Source organism: Primulina huaijiensis, chromosome 11 (assembly GCF_012295235.1).
Source record: "Primulina huaijiensis isolate GDHJ02 chromosome 11, ASM1229523v2, whole genome shotgun sequence".
Classification (NCBI taxonomy): domain Eukaryota; kingdom Viridiplantae; phylum Streptophyta; class Magnoliopsida; order Lamiales; family Gesneriaceae; genus Primulina; species Primulina huaijiensis.
This window is the reverse complement of record NC_133316.1, coordinates 24550958-24568232: the sequence shown is the minus strand read 5'-3', so window position 1 is coordinate 24568232 and position 17275 is coordinate 24550958. Positions and strand designations below refer to the sequence as shown.

The 17275-nt window shown below is 34.5% G+C and overlaps 4 protein-coding genes across 7 annotated transcripts in view; 3 read left to right on the top strand and 1 right to left on the bottom strand.

The window, feature by feature from the left end:
- Positions 1–1149: 1149 nt before the first annotated feature.
- LOC140988524 (uncharacterized) lies at positions 1150–1560 on the top strand. Its single transcript, XM_073457522.1, has one exon. The coding sequence runs from the start codon at positions 1150–1152 to the stop codon at positions 1558–1560; it is 411 nt and encodes a 136-aa protein (XP_073313623.1).
- A 176-nt stretch (positions 1561–1736) lies between these two features.
- Positions 1737–17275, bottom strand: part of LOC140987824 (probable inactive dual specificity protein phosphatase-like At4g18593) — an 82939-nt gene continuing 67400 nt past the window's right edge. Inside the window, exons 2-4 of one of the 4 annotated variants that reach the window (XM_073456506.1) lie at positions 3398–3416; positions 2264–2513; positions 1737–2172 (exon numbers count right to left, since the gene is read on the bottom strand). In XM_073456506.1, the coding sequence (XP_073312607.1) occupies positions 2018–2172; positions 2264–2492 (384 nt within the window). In that variant the 5' untranslated portion in view covers positions 2493–2513; positions 3398–3416 and the 3' untranslated portion in view covers positions 1737–2017. Of the gene's footprint in view, positions 2173–2263; positions 2514–2671; positions 3275–3296; positions 3317–3397; positions 3511–17275 lie in introns of those variants that run through there. The other 3 variants (XM_073456505.1, XM_073456508.1, XM_073456507.1) reach the window with 3 other exon arrangements.
- On the top strand, positions 11718–12180 carry LOC140988522 (transcription factor bHLH30-like). Its single transcript, XM_073457521.1, has 2 exons — positions 11718–11825; positions 11926–12180. The coding sequence occupies exons 1-2, from the start codon at positions 11718–11720 to the stop codon at positions 12178–12180; spliced, it is 363 nt and encodes a 120-aa protein (XP_073313622.1).
- LOC140988626 (U-box domain-containing protein 45-like) lies at positions 13594–15179 on the top strand. The gene is made up of 2 exons (XM_073457650.1): positions 13594–14230; positions 14304–15179. Exons 1-2 carry the CDS (start codon positions 13764–13766, stop codon positions 15154–15156), a joined length of 1320 nt encoding a protein of 439 aa, XP_073313751.1. The 5' UTR covers positions 13594–13763; the 3' UTR covers positions 15157–15179.

Sequence of the window (17275 nt, the reverse complement as noted above, 5' to 3'; positions counted from 1 at the left end):
TATTAAATGTTGATGTGTCTGGTGACATGTCATGTCAACATCCTGGTAAAATAAACTAAAAATGAGAAAACAAAAGGTGTAAGTTTGTAGTTGAAATGATAAATTGACCAATAACATAATCAAAAATGAAAATATACAAATTACATTACCAAAAATAAAATATTATTATCTCATCCACACCCTCTTTTCCTTTTTTGTTTTTAAGAAAGGAAATTCCAATTGGGGTTGAAATGGGCCTGTTGCTTTCGTCTCGCCCGTTTAAGCAACTTGATTTATTTACATGTTTAAAAGGCCATTTTCCATGTATGGCCCATTATTCCTCTTGCCCTTTTATCGTCGCTAATCGGGTTCTTACTTCTTAGTTTTGTTTGGGCTTACATCCAAGGGTCATATAGAGCATATGGCTTTTGAAGGAAGAATTTAATTCCCAAGTTCTAAGGCTTACATCCTCCGAGTATTTATTTTTTCAGATCCACATTGAAAAATCCTATATTTCATAATCTAAAATATACATTATATTACCAACCCCTACGCTCCTCTCATCCAAATGTGCTAAGTACTTCAACACGCATCGTTTGTATGTATGATTATTATATTTTTTGAAAAATGTTTTTATTGTATAGAAAATTTTGCAACATATTAATTGTGACCCTGAGAATATGTCAGAAAAATTTAAATAAATTATGAATAAGATTAAATATGAGGAAACAAAGATAACTTAGTGATTGGCTGTCTTTCGTTAAATATATAAATAAGTTTAAATAATATATTATTAAAGATTCTTTTCATATATTTTCTTTTAATAAGTGAATAGGTTTTTTTATATATTTATTACAAATACAAAAAATGAATTGGGCTTCGCCGGACTATAGGTATTAGGATATATAGAAATGATAAAAAAATAAATAAAAAAAATAATAAGGCCGGGAAAAATAAATAAACTTTGTTGGAACCAACGGCGGCAATGTCGTGCCGAGTAGGAAATTCAGCGGGCAATGCAAAGTTCTAACGTTGGTTTCTCCATTATATGTTTTGTTTCTTTCGTAGCAATCAGACCCTATAAATTGAGATGGGAAGCAAAAGCTTCAGAACCCACAAAACTCCACACCTTGGGTATCACACACAGAAATTGAGTTCAGCAAATCAAAAATGACAGAACGGGAAGGAGCAATAGTAAAGAAAGGCCACGAAGAAGGTCTTAAAATGGCCGTATCCATCCTCGAAGAATTCGAACTCCCATGCGGGCTCCTCCCCTTAGCAGAAGTAATCGAAGTAGGATTCGTCAGAAGCACCGGATACATGTGGATTCAACAAGCCAAGAAAGTTGAACACGATTTCAAGATGATCACGAAACTCGTGAGCTATGATACAGGCATAACAGGATACGTCGAAAAGAAGCGAATCAAGAAGCTCAAAGGAGTTAAAGCCAAGGAGCTGGTTCTGTGGCCTCCAGTCGGTGAGATTAAGTTGGATGATCCACCTACGGGCAAGATTCATTTCAAGAGTCTTGCTGGTATCACGAAAACATTCCCCGTTGAGGCATTTGCAGCTGGCCAGTGATAATAATGATAATAATTCCTGCAGGATATTAGCCATCCATGAATATCCATTGTTTAAGTTTCTGATGATGTTCTTCTTTAACCTACTTGTATGATGGTTAATGCCTCGATTGCGTTATGTTTTCATGCTACTTGTCTTTGTTGTGGGCAATAATAAAGTCTTTGAGGCATATTTAATTAATGGAAAAGTCTATTTTCACATGCTTGATGCAAGAAAATGTTTTGCGAGGCTAAAGTTTAAATCTGGGAAGGGTGTTTAACAACACACTTAGATATAACAATTAAGACATATCCAACATTCACCAAATAACCAAATTCAAGTTCGCAACGACGCCTTTTTGTCAACTTGTAAACATATATATTATGCTTAGCTCTAAGAAAAAGACCATCAGTCTTTATTACAAGTAGTAAAAATCATGGGAATTTATCACTAGACATTGTTGAGTTGAAATACTAATCTAAATGCGGCACTCATCTATGCGACTTTTATGGAGCTGAAATGCGGGATTAATCCACGTTCCGCAATTGCATTGCATGCCAGCCCAGTTGAAGGAACCCAATCGAGCTTTGCAACCTATGCATAGAAGTTTATCGCCAACACAACCTTCTTCAACTGTCAATGGCAAAATAATGGCTACATTAGAATGAGAAGAAAATCACGCCACGTAGCTGTTAATTTACTGAGATACTAGGCTTTAAATAACCTGATTGCATCCATTTCAAGGGCTCCACGAAAATAGAGGAGCATTCAGGTGGTTCCATATCTAATTCATCACTCCTCTTTTTCCATTTGAATCCCTTTTGCCCCACTCCGCGCTCATGGGAAACAATATACTCTTCTGAAGCAACAATTCGACGGCATTTTTTGCAGCGGTATATGACTTGGGGTTTTGGATCAGAACTCGGAGTAGTATCATTCACGGCTGCCTCCATTGCAATAGTTTATTGAATGCTCTAAGATAAAACAAAAACATGGGATATTAAGAAACAAAGCAACTCAAATGAGTGTAGGTGTAGCCAGTAAGGAGTAGAAGAAAACGAGAAAGGAAATGCAAAGAAAAAGATATAACTTGAATTAAGCATCTGATTTCAAGTTCTTTGCGGAGGGATACCATTTTCTTTGTTTTGTTTTTCTTTATAAGGATTTATTAGAGAGATTACAGTTAGCAAGTAGTCCTGCATCTCAAACAAAATTAATAATCAGGGATCGTTTGGATTTTAAATGATATGTTTTGATGGAATTTCAAGCAGTTCCATCAGTACAAATGCAGTCGAATGGAAATTCTGATCCACCATAATATAGTTTGAAACGATCCATTAAAACATATCATTTCAAATAAATTTATTTTCAAATCAGCATGACCTTTATTCATATCATAAAGGTTTCACTTTGAGAATCTTGGCAGTGATACAGATTTCAAAAAGTGGAACTAGTTCGCTTGCAATTTCATCAGCCTGTGAAGAAGGATGTTGCCACTTTCACTCAAACAAAGTAGTAAGCCGGGACCATCTCAGAGGAGGTGGCAACTAAGCCACCGCCCTCTTCTGGCTCAAAAACACTATAAAGCTAAAAAACTGCAGGCCTCTAAGCATAATTAAATTACGGCACATCAGCACTTAGACAGTCTGAAAATGGATGAATTAGCTTTTACCCGAAGAAACACATCGTTTAAATGAGAACAAAAAAAAACTCGTGTTTCGAGGATTTCATAATAAAATTCAAGAAATAAACGAAACCCGTCTTCAAATCTCCTACAGACGTCTGAAAAATTAGCTGAGAGTGCATTCAATAAGAATATGAACTGAAAGAGCAGGAACAAGGAAAGCGCGTAGAGGACCTGCTGCTGTGTAGGGCTTATCAGCAAATCCAACCGATTCGAAAATCAGGACATACGATTGGGGCGTCGGAAACGACGACATTTCATATTGGGCTTGGGCCAGAAAAACCCAGCTAGACCATCGCCTAGTAAAAACAGAAAATTCATTTTCAAACGAAAAAATAGAAAACACACACAAAAAATAATAATTGTTGTGAAAAAGTAAAAATTTACGGTAAAAAGTAAAAATCTCAAACTCTCAAAATTATCACACTACACACTTTATAATATTTTTCTCTCAACTCAATTGTAATTTTCTTCACAAATGAGAGATCTATTTATAGAAAATTTTTACAAATAATCCAAAAATAAAATACATCATTACCTACATCATCACACACTAATTTTCAATATTCAACACCTAATTTTACCTAATTTTCAACATTCAACATTCACATTTTCAACACAAATATTTAACACATTTTTAAATAATTTTTCAACACTCCCCCTTGTGATGATGATCATAATGATTGTATACATTACGTGTTTTTATACTGCCTCGTTAAAAACCTTACTAGGAAAAACCCATTGGGATAAAAACCATAGTAAGGGAAAAAGAGTGCAGTCACGTAAACTCCCCCTCATGTTGACACGAACAATTCTTCACAAATTTCGTAGATTGCGCATCCCAATATTATATATGTGCTTTCTGAATATTGTCGTAGGAAGTGCCTTTGTGAAGAGATCTGATGAGTTTTCACTTGATTGAATGTGACGAACATCAATACATTTATTCTTCTCAAGCTCCTTGGTGAATGCGAAGAACTTAGGAGGAATATGTTTAGTTCTGTCGCTTTTTATGTATCCTTCTTTCATTTGAGCAACACATGCAGCATTATCTTCATATAGTATCACAGGCTTCTCGTCGAATGATAATCCGCATGAGATTTGGATATGTTGAGTCATTGATTTTAACCACACACATTCACGGCTTGCTTCATGTAGTGCAATAATCTCGGCATGATTTGATGAAGTTGTTACAAGTGTTTGTTTCTGTGAACGCCAAGAAATTGCAGTGCCTCCACGAGTAAATACATATCCAGTTTGAGAACGTGCTTTGTGTGGATCAGATAAGTATCCAGCATCGGCATAACCAATTATACTTGGATTAGCATCTTTTGAATACAAAAGTCCCAAGTCTGTCGTTCCTCGTAGATAACGGAATATATGTTTAATTCCGTTCCAATGTCTCTTTGTTGGATATGTGCTAAATCTTGCCAATAAATTTACGGCAAAAGATATATCAGGCCTTGTACAATTTGTAAGATACATAAGGGCACCGATAGCACTTAGATATGGTACTTCTGGACCAAGAATATCTTCATCATCTTCACATGGACGGAATGGATCCTTTTCTATGTTTAATGATCTAACAACCATTGGAGTACTTAAAGGATTTGATTTGTCCATATTAAAACGTTTAAGGATCTTTTCTGTATAATTTGTCTGGTGAACAAATATTCCACATTCTTTTTGTTCAATTTGTAAACCCAGACAATACTTGGTTTTTCCAAGATCCTTCATTTCAAATTCTTCTTTCAAGTATGACACAACTTCTTGAATTTCCTTATTTGTTCCAATGATGTTTAAATCATCAACATATACAGCAATAATTACGCATCCGGATGTTGTTTTCTTAATGAAAACACAAGGGCATATTGAATTATTTACATATCCCTTTTTCATCAAGTGATCACTTAGCCTATTATACCACATTCTGCCGGATTGCTTCAACCCATATAATGATCTTAGTAATTTCACAGAATAACATTCTCTGGGTTTTGAACTTTGTGCTTCAGGCATCTTAAATCCTTCAGGGATTTTCATATATATATTACTATCAAGTGATCCATATAAGTAGGCTGTAACAACATCCATAAGACGCATTTCTAAATTTTCAGATACTGCCAAGCTAATCAAATACCGAAACGTAATTGCATCCATCACAGGAGAATACGTTTCTTCATAATCAATTCCAGGCCTTTGAGAAAAACCTTGTGCAACAAGTCGAGCTTTATATCTTACTATTTCATTTTTCTCATTTCGCTTTCGAATAAAAACCCATTTGTATCCAACAGGTTTTACACCTTCAGGTGTAAGGACTATAGGTCCAAAAACATTACGTTTATTTAGCGAATCCAATTCAACCTGGATGGCATCTTTCCATTTTATCCAATCCTGCCGATTTTTACATTCACCAAAAGATTTTGGTTCATGATCTTCATTATCATTTATGATGTCGATTGCCACATTATAAGAAAATATATCATCAATTTCTTCTATATCTTTTCGGTTCCATATTTTTCCAGTATTAATATAATTGATAGAGATTTCATGATTCTCGTCAGTTTGTGGTTCTGACAAAACATTTTCATCATCATGTGTTTCTTCAGGAACATCATTCTCTATTTTGTGATCATTATGTGTTTCTTCAGGAACATCATTCTCTATTTTGTGATCATTGTGTTTCTCTATGAATTTTCTTTTTCGAGGATTTTTATCCTTGGAACCAACTGGCCTTCCACGCTTCAGGCGTTTAATGACATCATGACTATCTTCAATTTGTTTCTTCGGAATTTCAATTCGAGCAGGGGCATTTGCAGCATGTATATATGATTTAGTTACCCCTTTTGTGTCTGCAAATGCATCTGGTATTTGATTTGCTATTCTTTGCAAGTGCACAATTTGCTGTACATCTTTTTCACATTGTTTTGTTCTTGGATCCAGATGTAACAATGATGATACATACCATGTAATTTCTTTTTCGGTATGTTTCTGTTCTCCCCCTAACATTGGGAAGATTTCCTCATTAAAATGACAATCAGCAAAACGTGCTGTGAACACGTCGCCTGTCTGTGGTTCAAGATATCGAATGATCGATGGACTATCATAACCAATATAAATTCCAATCTTTCTTTGAGGTCCCATTTTCTTTCGTTGAGGTGGTGCAATAGGCACATACACCATACATCCAAAAATTCTCAGATGAGAAATGTCTGGTTCTTTACCAAATGCAAGCTGCAATGGGGAGTATTTATGATATGCACTTGGTCTGATGCGAATTAATGAAGCAGCATGTAAAATTGCATGTCCCCATATAGAAATAGGGAGCTTTGTTTTCATAATCATTGGTCTAGCAATCATTTGCAGACGTTTAATCAATGATTCAGCCAATCCATTTTGAGTATGTACATGAGCAACAGGATGCTCAACAATGATTCCCATAGACATACAATAATCATTGAAAGTCTGGGAAGTAAATTCACCAGCATTATCAAGTCTAATTTTCTTGATTGTATAATCGGGAAATTGATTCCTCAATTTTATTATTTGAGCAAGTAATCTTGCAAATGCAACATTTCGAGTTGACAATAAACATACATGTGACCATCTGCTGGAGGCATCAATCAATACCATAAAGTATCTGAATGGTCCACATGGTGGATGGATTGGTCCACAAATATCACCCTGAATACGTTCAAGAAACATTGGTGATTCAGTTTGGATTTTGGCTGGTGATGGTCTTATAATAAGTTTTCCAAGAGAACATGCTTTACATTGAAACTTATTATTCTGAAAGATCTTCTGGTCTTTCAATGGATGACCATGTGTATTTTCTATAATTCTTCGCATCATTGTTGAACCAGGATGTCCTAATCGATCATGCCAATTGGTTAATATTGAAGAATTATCAATTACCATGTTTGATTCAATGGGACGTATATGTGTATAATGCAATCCAGTAGGGAGCATTGGTAGTTTTTCAATCACATATTTCTTTCCTGATTTATATGTGGTAAGACACATATATTTCTCATTCCCTTCATTCATTGTTTGAGTATCATACCCATGGGAATATATATCATTAAAACTCAACAAATTTCTTTTCGATTGTGGTGAATATAAAGCATCATTGATCAAAAATTTTGTACCATTAGGTAACAAAAATTGTGCTTTACCACATCCTTTAATCAAGTCTACAGGACCTGATATTGTATTCACCGTTGTTTTTGTTGGTTTTAGTTCCAAGAAATATCTTTTATCTCGGAGGATAGTGTGCGTTGTACCACTATCAGGTATGCAAACTTCAGCTTGGTTCGTAGCATTTTCCATATTTGAACTTCAAAAAAATATGCAATGAAATAAAATTATTGACAATAAAATACAATACAATATAACACACTATAAAACATTATCATACGAATACATAAAAAATAAAATATTTTACATATTTATTCCACCATCAAATTGATCATTATCTGAGAAATCAATCAGAAAATCTCCAGCATCAAAATGAGTTGAACCACTCAAAGGTTCACTGTGTTCAGTAAAGTTGGTCTCCTTTTCTTTCCCCTTTATTGATTCTTTATAAAGTTTACAAAGGTGCTCAGGGGCTCGACAAATACGGGACCAATGTCCTGGAGTACCACATCTGAAACAAGAACTTTCAAATCTTTTTGAGTGATTCTCATTAACACTCATATTCTCTTGATGCCTTTTCGGTGGGTGGTTTGGGACGTTCTTTTGAGATGAGTTATAGAAATAACTATCTCGATTATTTTCAAAACCACGGCCGCGTCCACGACCACGACCACTTCCACGTCCACGTCCACGTCCACGACCACGACCACGACCTCGATTTTGTCCTCGACCAAAATCTTGTCTGTAACTTTGATTTTGGTTTCCAGGTTTAAATTCATTTTTGCTTACAGCATTTACTTCTGGAAATGCTGTTGATCCAGTGGGTCGGGACTGATGATTTCTCATTAATAGCTCGTTGTTCTTTTCCGCCACAAGAAGACAGGCGATGAGTTCAGAATATCTCGCAAATCCACGCACTCTATATTGTTGCTGTAGTGTTATATTTGATGCGTGAAACGTGGAAAATGTTTTTTCAAGCATTTCCGATTCTGTAACCTCATGTCCACAAAATTTTAACTGCGAGATTATTCTATACATCGCTGAATTGTAATCACTGACTTTTTTAAAGTCTTGGAATCTTAACATATTCCATTCATCACGGGCGGTCGGAAGTATAACTTCCCTTATATGTTCAAATCTCTCTTTTAATCCTTTCCACAGAGCCATGGGATCTTTTTCGATGAGATATTCACATTTTAAACCTTCATCAAGGTGTCGTCGTAAAAATATTATAGCTTTTGCTTTTTCTTGTGATGAAGATATACCATTTTCTTTAATGGTCTCGCTTAGACCCAATGACTCAAGATGCATTTCTACATCAAGAGTCCATGGCATATAGTTTTTCCCAGTAATATCAAGAGCGATGAATTCGAGCTTTGCCAAGTTTGCCATGGTGGTACTAAAAATTACGATGCATTTTATTAGTTAATGAATATTGCAATACAAAGTAATGGATAAACAACAAGTACAAGTATTCGTAAAAATAAAGAAAACACACGAGGAGGATATTCTCCGATAAATACAAGACTGGTGAGTATGATAACCAAAATAATTAAAAATAACCTCGTGAAAGCCATCTTCTTTTTTTCTTCGAAAATTTGATGAAGAATAATTTTTAGAGAAGAAGAGAAAGTTGGAGTGATTGAATGTATTTGTGAGATTGTATTTATAGAGCAAAAACTAGCCGTTTTGTTACCGTTTATTACCGTTGGTGTATAAGAAAATAAATGTATGTATTTGTATAATTTTATGGTAATAATATGGTGTATATAATATTAGTCATATTTAAATAATTATGTATATCATATCACATTATTATAATTAGGTGTCATAAGTTATTTTGTTTAAAAAACCTTATAGGCTTTTATACTTGTCGTATCCCTTACCGGGAGTGTGGGATGTCGTCTTAACATCCTCCCAGGATTTATAACAAGTTTTTGAAAAAATTATTTTTATTATTTCTAACAATAACATTATATTATATATTACATATATAAACAATAAATAAATAACAGTAAAATAAATATTATTACTTTTGTTACCTTTTTCTTCTGTTCGGAGCTTGGAAAAATATGGAGGACTTTTAGAGCTTCGTGCTGATAACGTGTTGTGAAAAAGTAAAAATTTACGGTAAAAAAGTAAAAATCTCAAACTCTCAAAATTATCACACTACACACTTTATAATATTTTTCTCTCAACTCAATTGTGATTTTCTTCACAAATGAGAGATCTATTTATAGAAAATTTTTACAAATAATCCAAAAATAAAATACATCATTACCTACATCATCACACACTAATTTTCAATATTCAACACCTAATTTTACCTAATTTTCAACATTCAACATTCACATTTTCAACACAAATATTTAACACATTTTTAAATAATTTTTCAACAATAATAATTTTATTTATAGTAGGTATCGTATACCCGAGAAACGAGTCAATTCGGTTCAACCATGCAGCGAAAATTAATAACTTTCATTCAAATCAACCTATATTACATGATATAGTTTTGACATAAAAACTAATATTTTTCACTCAAATCTGCATATTCTACATAATATTTCTGCATAAATAACTAACAAAAAAATGATATTTTTACAATGAAAAATATTATTTTAGACATAAAAAATAATAAATTTGATTAGTTGGGTCGATGATTTGTCTCACAAAATCGACGCATATGACAGTTTCACCGGAGTTTTTGTATTTTATTAATCCTCATCTTAATTTGTAGTCTATTTTAAAATATTATAAATGTGATTATAGTATATTGACTTCAAAGATTATTATTTATATTATTAGCAGTAATAATATATGTAGTAGGCAGCGGAATCGTTTGTCAATGTAGTGATGTTTGGGTTGGTAATAAAATTAATATAAACTAGCGGCAGACTGAAAATTTAATATGTCATGATGTTCAAACGAAATAATGTTTACAATATAAGAATAATGAAACCAAATTCAATCATACTTGTCAAATTGTGATAGTTGATCTTAATTTCCGATGTGCTAAAATGAAGTGCTTGATTAATTATTACGTGATACTTGAATACACCTAATAAACTTACTTCTCCTTTTACGCATGGAATACAAAATTCACGTGCAAGATAGTAATCATATCTTGTGGTATATGACATTAATGTTCGACACGCAATGAACAAATTCTTGGTATAACGCAGTAGTCTGCAAATAACATTAACTATATAAATTACTTTGACAAATTCGAACTCGTGATCATCAATTTAATATTCACCTATTCCACCTATTATGTTCGGACAAAGTATATTTTGTTGATGGCTATGGTCGTTAGGTGTAGGTGAAATGAATTCGGACGTGGAAGTGCCAAGGTCAGATCATTCAGAGTTCAAAAGGAATAATGATGTATAACAAATAATATTTTTAATCCTCTTAGTTTTTTGTTGGCCCAAATAAAATAATATGATTGGTAGGCATTTGAGGCAACTGATATTTTAGGTCAGAAATCAAACCAACCAACTCTTTTTCAGTTTTTAGTATTCAAGTTAACTTGTAAACAAATTCATTTATTAATGATACCCAATAAAAGAAAATTAAGGTCTTTTTGTTTATTTATTTAATATTTTAATTTTCTAAAACTAATTTGTACTCCAATTTAATTTTTGAATTTAACCTTATCTCACACAATTATTGTTTCATGATTTAAGTATTTGATATAATTAAAATTTAAAATTTTAAAATATATTCATATGGTACAAAAATTCAAGCTTAATGTATTGATATTGGACATGGAATCTATAGTAATGGATATTTATTCACAATATATAACTGGAAATATGTTATTTTCAACTTAGTTTCTGTATTTATATTTTTTAAAAACACATAAAATAAAGATATGAATTTCAAATTTTACCTAATTTTGTTTTCTATTTTGATGCATTTAGAATTGTTGGTGCCGGAGGCTAATATAATGCTCTCCTGTAATTAAAAAAAAAACTATATGCACACCCAATTGAATTTTCTTCTCTTTTTCTCTATTTATTTATTTTATATATATATAATTTTCTGTTGAATTCATGTAAAGGTTTTGAAGAACCACTTGATTCTGTCCCTTTCTTTGCTATGTGAAATGTGATGAGTTCCGACTCGTGTTCTTCTGTTTCCATTCTAAAGATTTGTTCTGCGACACTTTCTTTCTGGTTTCCTGCCTCTACTTCGTCCACATCTTTCATGATCCTATCAATACCCCCACTCCAATTTTCCTCGGACACATATATATAAGAAACATAGATGTGTTTTTTATAACTTGAATGGATTAGATAAGTACGTAACTTTATCTCAAATGGTGTTAACATCTCTCTGATTTGTGGGTTAACAGATGGCTAAAGCCACATTACTAGCTGAAGTAATCAGCAAAGTGAAGCAAATGAAGAAAACCGCGGCGTGTGCAAGTGAAGGTCTCCAGATTCCCATGGACCACGATGAGGTACTGAAAGTCGAGGAATTTGAGGAGAATCAAGAAAATGGCCTTCATAACATTCTCTTTGAAAGCCTCTCTTTGCATTGATTACAGGCCTGATCTCTAGTCTGATTTAAGACAATCTATCGATGGTCTTCCTGTTAAACTGCTGAGGAGTACTGAGATACCTACGTTGGGAGGTCGGATTAAAAACGTTTTCTTCCTAGCTGCTAGTGAAGAAGGGCCTGAAGGTCGAGATGTACTAATAAGCTCTGTTCACTCGGCTTTAAGTAATATTCTTGATAAAGACTCTGCATCAGTTGAGAATGCTCAGTCATTATTTCCTAGGAAAAGGCCAATGGCTTCTTACTTCGAGTCCTAGTGTATTTTTTCGCGCACAAGCATTTCTACGACATCAATCATGGATGGTCATCAATTCAAATCTTTAAAGTTCATGCGTAGATGGAAGTTAGAAAGCTGCTTCAGCGTAAAGCTCATCGTTTTGTGCCCTCAAATTCAAGAAATATAGTCATATAGGTATTTGAATATTTAAAACTTGTGTTTTATTATATATTCTTCAGAAAGCTACCAGCTCAAAAGTCTTTTCTTTTTTCGTTTTTATTGGTTAGAAATTTACAGAACTGGTTATCGAATGTAAAGTGGTGGTCACCATTCAATGAAAACAATCTTCTTAACTTGTTTTACATGCATATAATACATCATGTAATTTAATTACAAGTGTTTTGCAACATATGATGGCCATGAAAGATATGACATTTTGTAACTGTCAATCTCCTAAAATGATCATTACAGTGTACTTGTCCTAGTGTGCAAACTTAAACTTTTCTTTTAATAACAATAATAAAGAATAATAAAAAAAACTTTGACTTAGATTTTAAAGGATTTAATAGTAAAAAAAACATAGGATCGAGAGTGTACAAATTATCACAAGTTCATAATATGATAAATTATCACACATATAAGGTGGGAGTTTGCATCTTTATCATTCATTATCCGATTCACCAAACAATGCCTAAACATCTTTATATTGAAAATATATTTTGAAATCTTTGGGTTGTCCCCATAGAAAGTATATTTTGATATAAAGGTGTTGATTAACACAATATATAATGCGACAAGTATTTTGCTTTGAAATACATGACCAAACTGTACGTCTGGATTTGCAAAAAATAAAAAATAAAAAAAAAAAAAGACAGAGGATACTTGTAAATTAAAATTTGACAGATCAACGGCTGAAGGTCTGACTAATCTGTGTACGTGTTCAAAAATTTTGAGTGGTGGTACACCTCATTGGAGCACCACCCTCTGTAATCATTAATCTATCAAAAAAGTGTCATGTTTTCATCAACCACTTGTTGCATCTGCATTTGATAAAATCCCACATGCGGGGATAAACAATTGTTGCAACGACCCCGATTAGAAAGCTATAAACTTGGCTTTTACCGTTTTAATTTATTAGGTATGTAAACATTTGGTTATTGGGATAATTACATGGAAGGGAAAAAAATACTAGAAAATTAATGACAAGTAAATATACATACTTTCCAAGCTGTGGCTTCTTTATTTGAAAGGAATTCATATTTTTTTTGTCTCTAAAAATTCCTTCTAATTCCGTTAATCATTAGTCTTGGTTTAACTCGCGATAATGAATGATTAGGTAATATCTCACTAATTAGCTAGGTTTTAAGCTAAAGATTCCAATTCCACATATACGTACATGTATATAATATGATATGCATGAACTATACACGTACACACGAACACATTTTTTTTTCTTTTTACGCAACATTCAGATGGAGTAGCAGCGCTATGTATTTTTTTCCCTCTGTCCCTTATGTCTGAATTCTGATTCTAAGTCTTCATTCAACAAAGTCGGACTCGAAAAGAATAAAAGAAGAAAAAGAATATTGGCCTAATATAGTTGGGAGTCAAACTTGTTGAAGAATGTCAGTTCCACAAGCACCAAAATGGCCAAATTCTTCGAGCAAATGGGCTTTCACCTCTACAAATCGTAGGTTCTTCACTCGCATGCCACGATTCCTACGGTTAAACCTCGCTAAAGCACGACATAAACTGCCGAAGAAACCCATGGAAACATTTATGAATACATATTCAGAAGCAAAGATAATTGAAGAGGACATGGCGAGGAAACTAGAGGGTCGTGATTATTGTGAGCCTTGGTTGGCGACTTTGCAGAAGTCTGTTAAGAGCCTTCATTTTGGGAGTTGGGAAGAGAAAGAGGCTGCGGCGGAAGAAATCAGGAAACTGGCGGAGAAAGGCTTGAAGAGGCGGAAGATCATGGTGGGGCTGGGTGTTATTCCGCCGCTGGTTGCCATGGTTGGTTCTGGAGTGGTGGCGCGCCAGAGTTTAGCCGTTCGAGCACTGACTGAGCTGGCCAATGGCTCTTTCACGTAAGTTAATATACTTTTAATGATCTCAAATGGTTAACTTCGCATCTTCTCAAGAATTTTGCTCTTGTTTCAGGAACAAGGCTCTAATTGTAGAGGCAGGACTCTTCTCAAAATTACCCGAGAATATTGGTTTCTTGGAGGAAGCACAGAAACAAGAATTTGCGCAACTTCTCTTGCCTATATCAACCCTGACTATCAGCCAAATTTCCCTCACTTCAACGAGAATAATTGCTATTGTAGTTTCAATTCTTGACTCAGATTCAAGTAATCTCAGGACCAAAGAATCATGTTTAAGCACGCTATACAATCTGTCTTCGGTCTTAGATAATGCTGCGGCATTCATCTCTTCTGGCGCCGTCGAAATTCTTGTAAGACTGTCGCTTGTAAAATATTCATCAGAAAAAGCCTTGGCAATTTTAGGAAACTTGGCTGTAACGTTGGCTGGAAGAAAGGAACTCGAGCATAATCCAATGGTTCCGGAGGGGTTAATAGAGATCATGACATGGGAAGAGAAGCCGGAATGCCAAGAGTTATCTGCTCACATACTGATGATTTTAGCTCATTCGAGCTCGTCGCAAAGGCAGAAAATGGCTAGATGTGGCATTGTTCAAGTTCTTCTCGAAGTAGCATTGCTCGGGAGTCCAATAGCGCAGAAGAGAGCTTTGAAGATACTTCAATGGTTCAAAAACGAAAGGCAGATGAGAATGGGCCCGCATTCAGGGCCGCAGGTGGGGACCGTGATGATTGGTTCACCGCCTGTGAATAGGCGGGGTGAAGATGAAGGGAAGAGAACAATGAAGAAGATTGTGAGGCAAAGCTTGCATAAAAATATGGAGGTTATCATTGGTAGGGCTAATGGGGACGAGGTTTCTTCAAAGTTTAAAGCTTTAGTGATTAGTTCGAGTTCTAAAAGTTTGCCTTGCTAAAGGAAATGTGTTAAAGTGGCGAACTAATCTGCTCAGTGATTCAATATGCATATACTAAAATGGATATTGGGGTGTATGATTCATTCTCTTTCAGAGTGATCAAATCAGTAAATGCATACTCTGTGAATTTTGTGCGTCAAATGTTCAACCTTTGATTTATTTGTTGTACACTAATTGTTTTTCTTTTTTTCCTTTTTTCATTTTTTTTAATTTATTAAAAATTTTAACCATTACTTCATCAAAAAACTAATGGTGCAACAGAAATTCATTGGCGCAAAACTTTTTCTTAAAATAATTTACACGTAAATTCTTGAAGAGTATGAAGTTGGATACTTGATCATATATGTTTGTCTGATTGCGATTTTTGTCATTTATATTATCAAATTTCAGTTTTAATCTGTTATTTTTATTTTTTGACAATTTTAATCGTTTTCCAATGTGGTGCTAATGAGACACTGAAGTATGTATTGTCACAACGACACTGTCGATGAAAATGAAACAAAATGCAAAAAAAATCAAAAGATATATGACTAAAATTAAAATTTGATAATATTAAGGACTAAAATTACAAAGTGTCAAGTATATAGGACCAAAAATAATTTTCCCCAAATGTTAGGTGTTTTTAATATGATATGATTAGTGTGTATAAATTTTTCTGATGTGGGCCCACGATCTCCTTGCTTCATGCTATCTGCCTACTTCAAATTATTCTCAACAATTAATGGGTTTTACTTTGTCAGGCTAACTACATCTTGGGCTTCAGCCAAATTTATTGGGTTTTCATAATTTTAATCCAAAAAAAGGCCCGCAAGCTCTGGCCCATTAGATCAAATTTCCAGTATTTAATCATACTCCCAATCTTTGTTCCTGGTCCATTAAATAAAGCCCAATTTAAGCCTATGAAGCTCAAGAATTCACTTTAGAAATTGGAACTTCACCTTGGATAAAAACTCTGTACACTCAAATTCAAAAATTCAATTCAACCTTTCTTCTTCTGCATTACCAGCTGCACCTCCTCATTCATCTGCCACAAAATCAATATTGACGGAAACTATTTTAACATTCACAATTGACACTCACTGCCCTAACCCCCTGGTCACCGCCCATAATCTTCACAGTCGCTGTCTCACAAAATCGGTTGTGATTGCTTCGACCTTTCATAATGTATCCCCAGGTTGTTGCTTCTACTGTGCGTCCGGATGCCTCAATTCGTCCTCCCCGAATATCATCTGGCTCTATATCTCGACTCCCAGCACCGATTACCCACTTGCGAAACCAAGTCGCTGCCACCATATCGTTTTGTCCATCCATTTCGTTCGTTGAATACGCTGATTCAGCCCGTTTCTCTGCCTTCCGAGCGGCTAGCGTTACTCCATCCGGTTTGCTCCTCATTTCTTCTCTTTTATTTTCCTTTCTCTTGTGGCTAAATATATGTATCTTGGGTTAGTTGTATTCCTTCTATGTGCCACTATAGGGAATTCCTTTCTTTGTTTATCTACATCACGGTTACGGAACAACATGAGTACTCCTGACCACTAGTATTTTGATGTTTCATCGGCAATTGGTTCAACTCCCCCTTCAGCCGAGGATACTACTTTGGTGGCCCTTGTTTTGACTTTAACTCCACTTGTTGATTCTCCGTACTCCATGGTAATTGGTAACTTTCTTGCCCTTCTATTGAATCTTATGTTATCTTACCCGATTTCTTGTCATGTAGAATTAATAAAGGAATTATTTGTATCTGTGTGACATAAGATTACTTGGAATTATCCGTTGTCTTGATTGGAGTGAAATCTTTATTTTTGGCTGCTTTGTATGATTCATCTTAAGGCGCTCTAGCACTATGGCCTATTTTGGCTCTTTAGAAATGTAGTCTAGTACTGTCTGGCCATTCATTAGCCTTTCATCGTGGTTGTGATGAAATGACTATTGGTTGACCTGCTACATGGATACGAGGATAACTGAAATATTTGGCCTATATTTCACGATCATTGGTAGTAGATCATGCCTCAACTTCCATCTTCCACGATTACTTCTTCATGGCCCAACTTTCATCTTCCTCTATGACTTCTTCATTGCTCAACTTCCTCGACGTGCAGTTTGCCCAGTTTCCCCAACC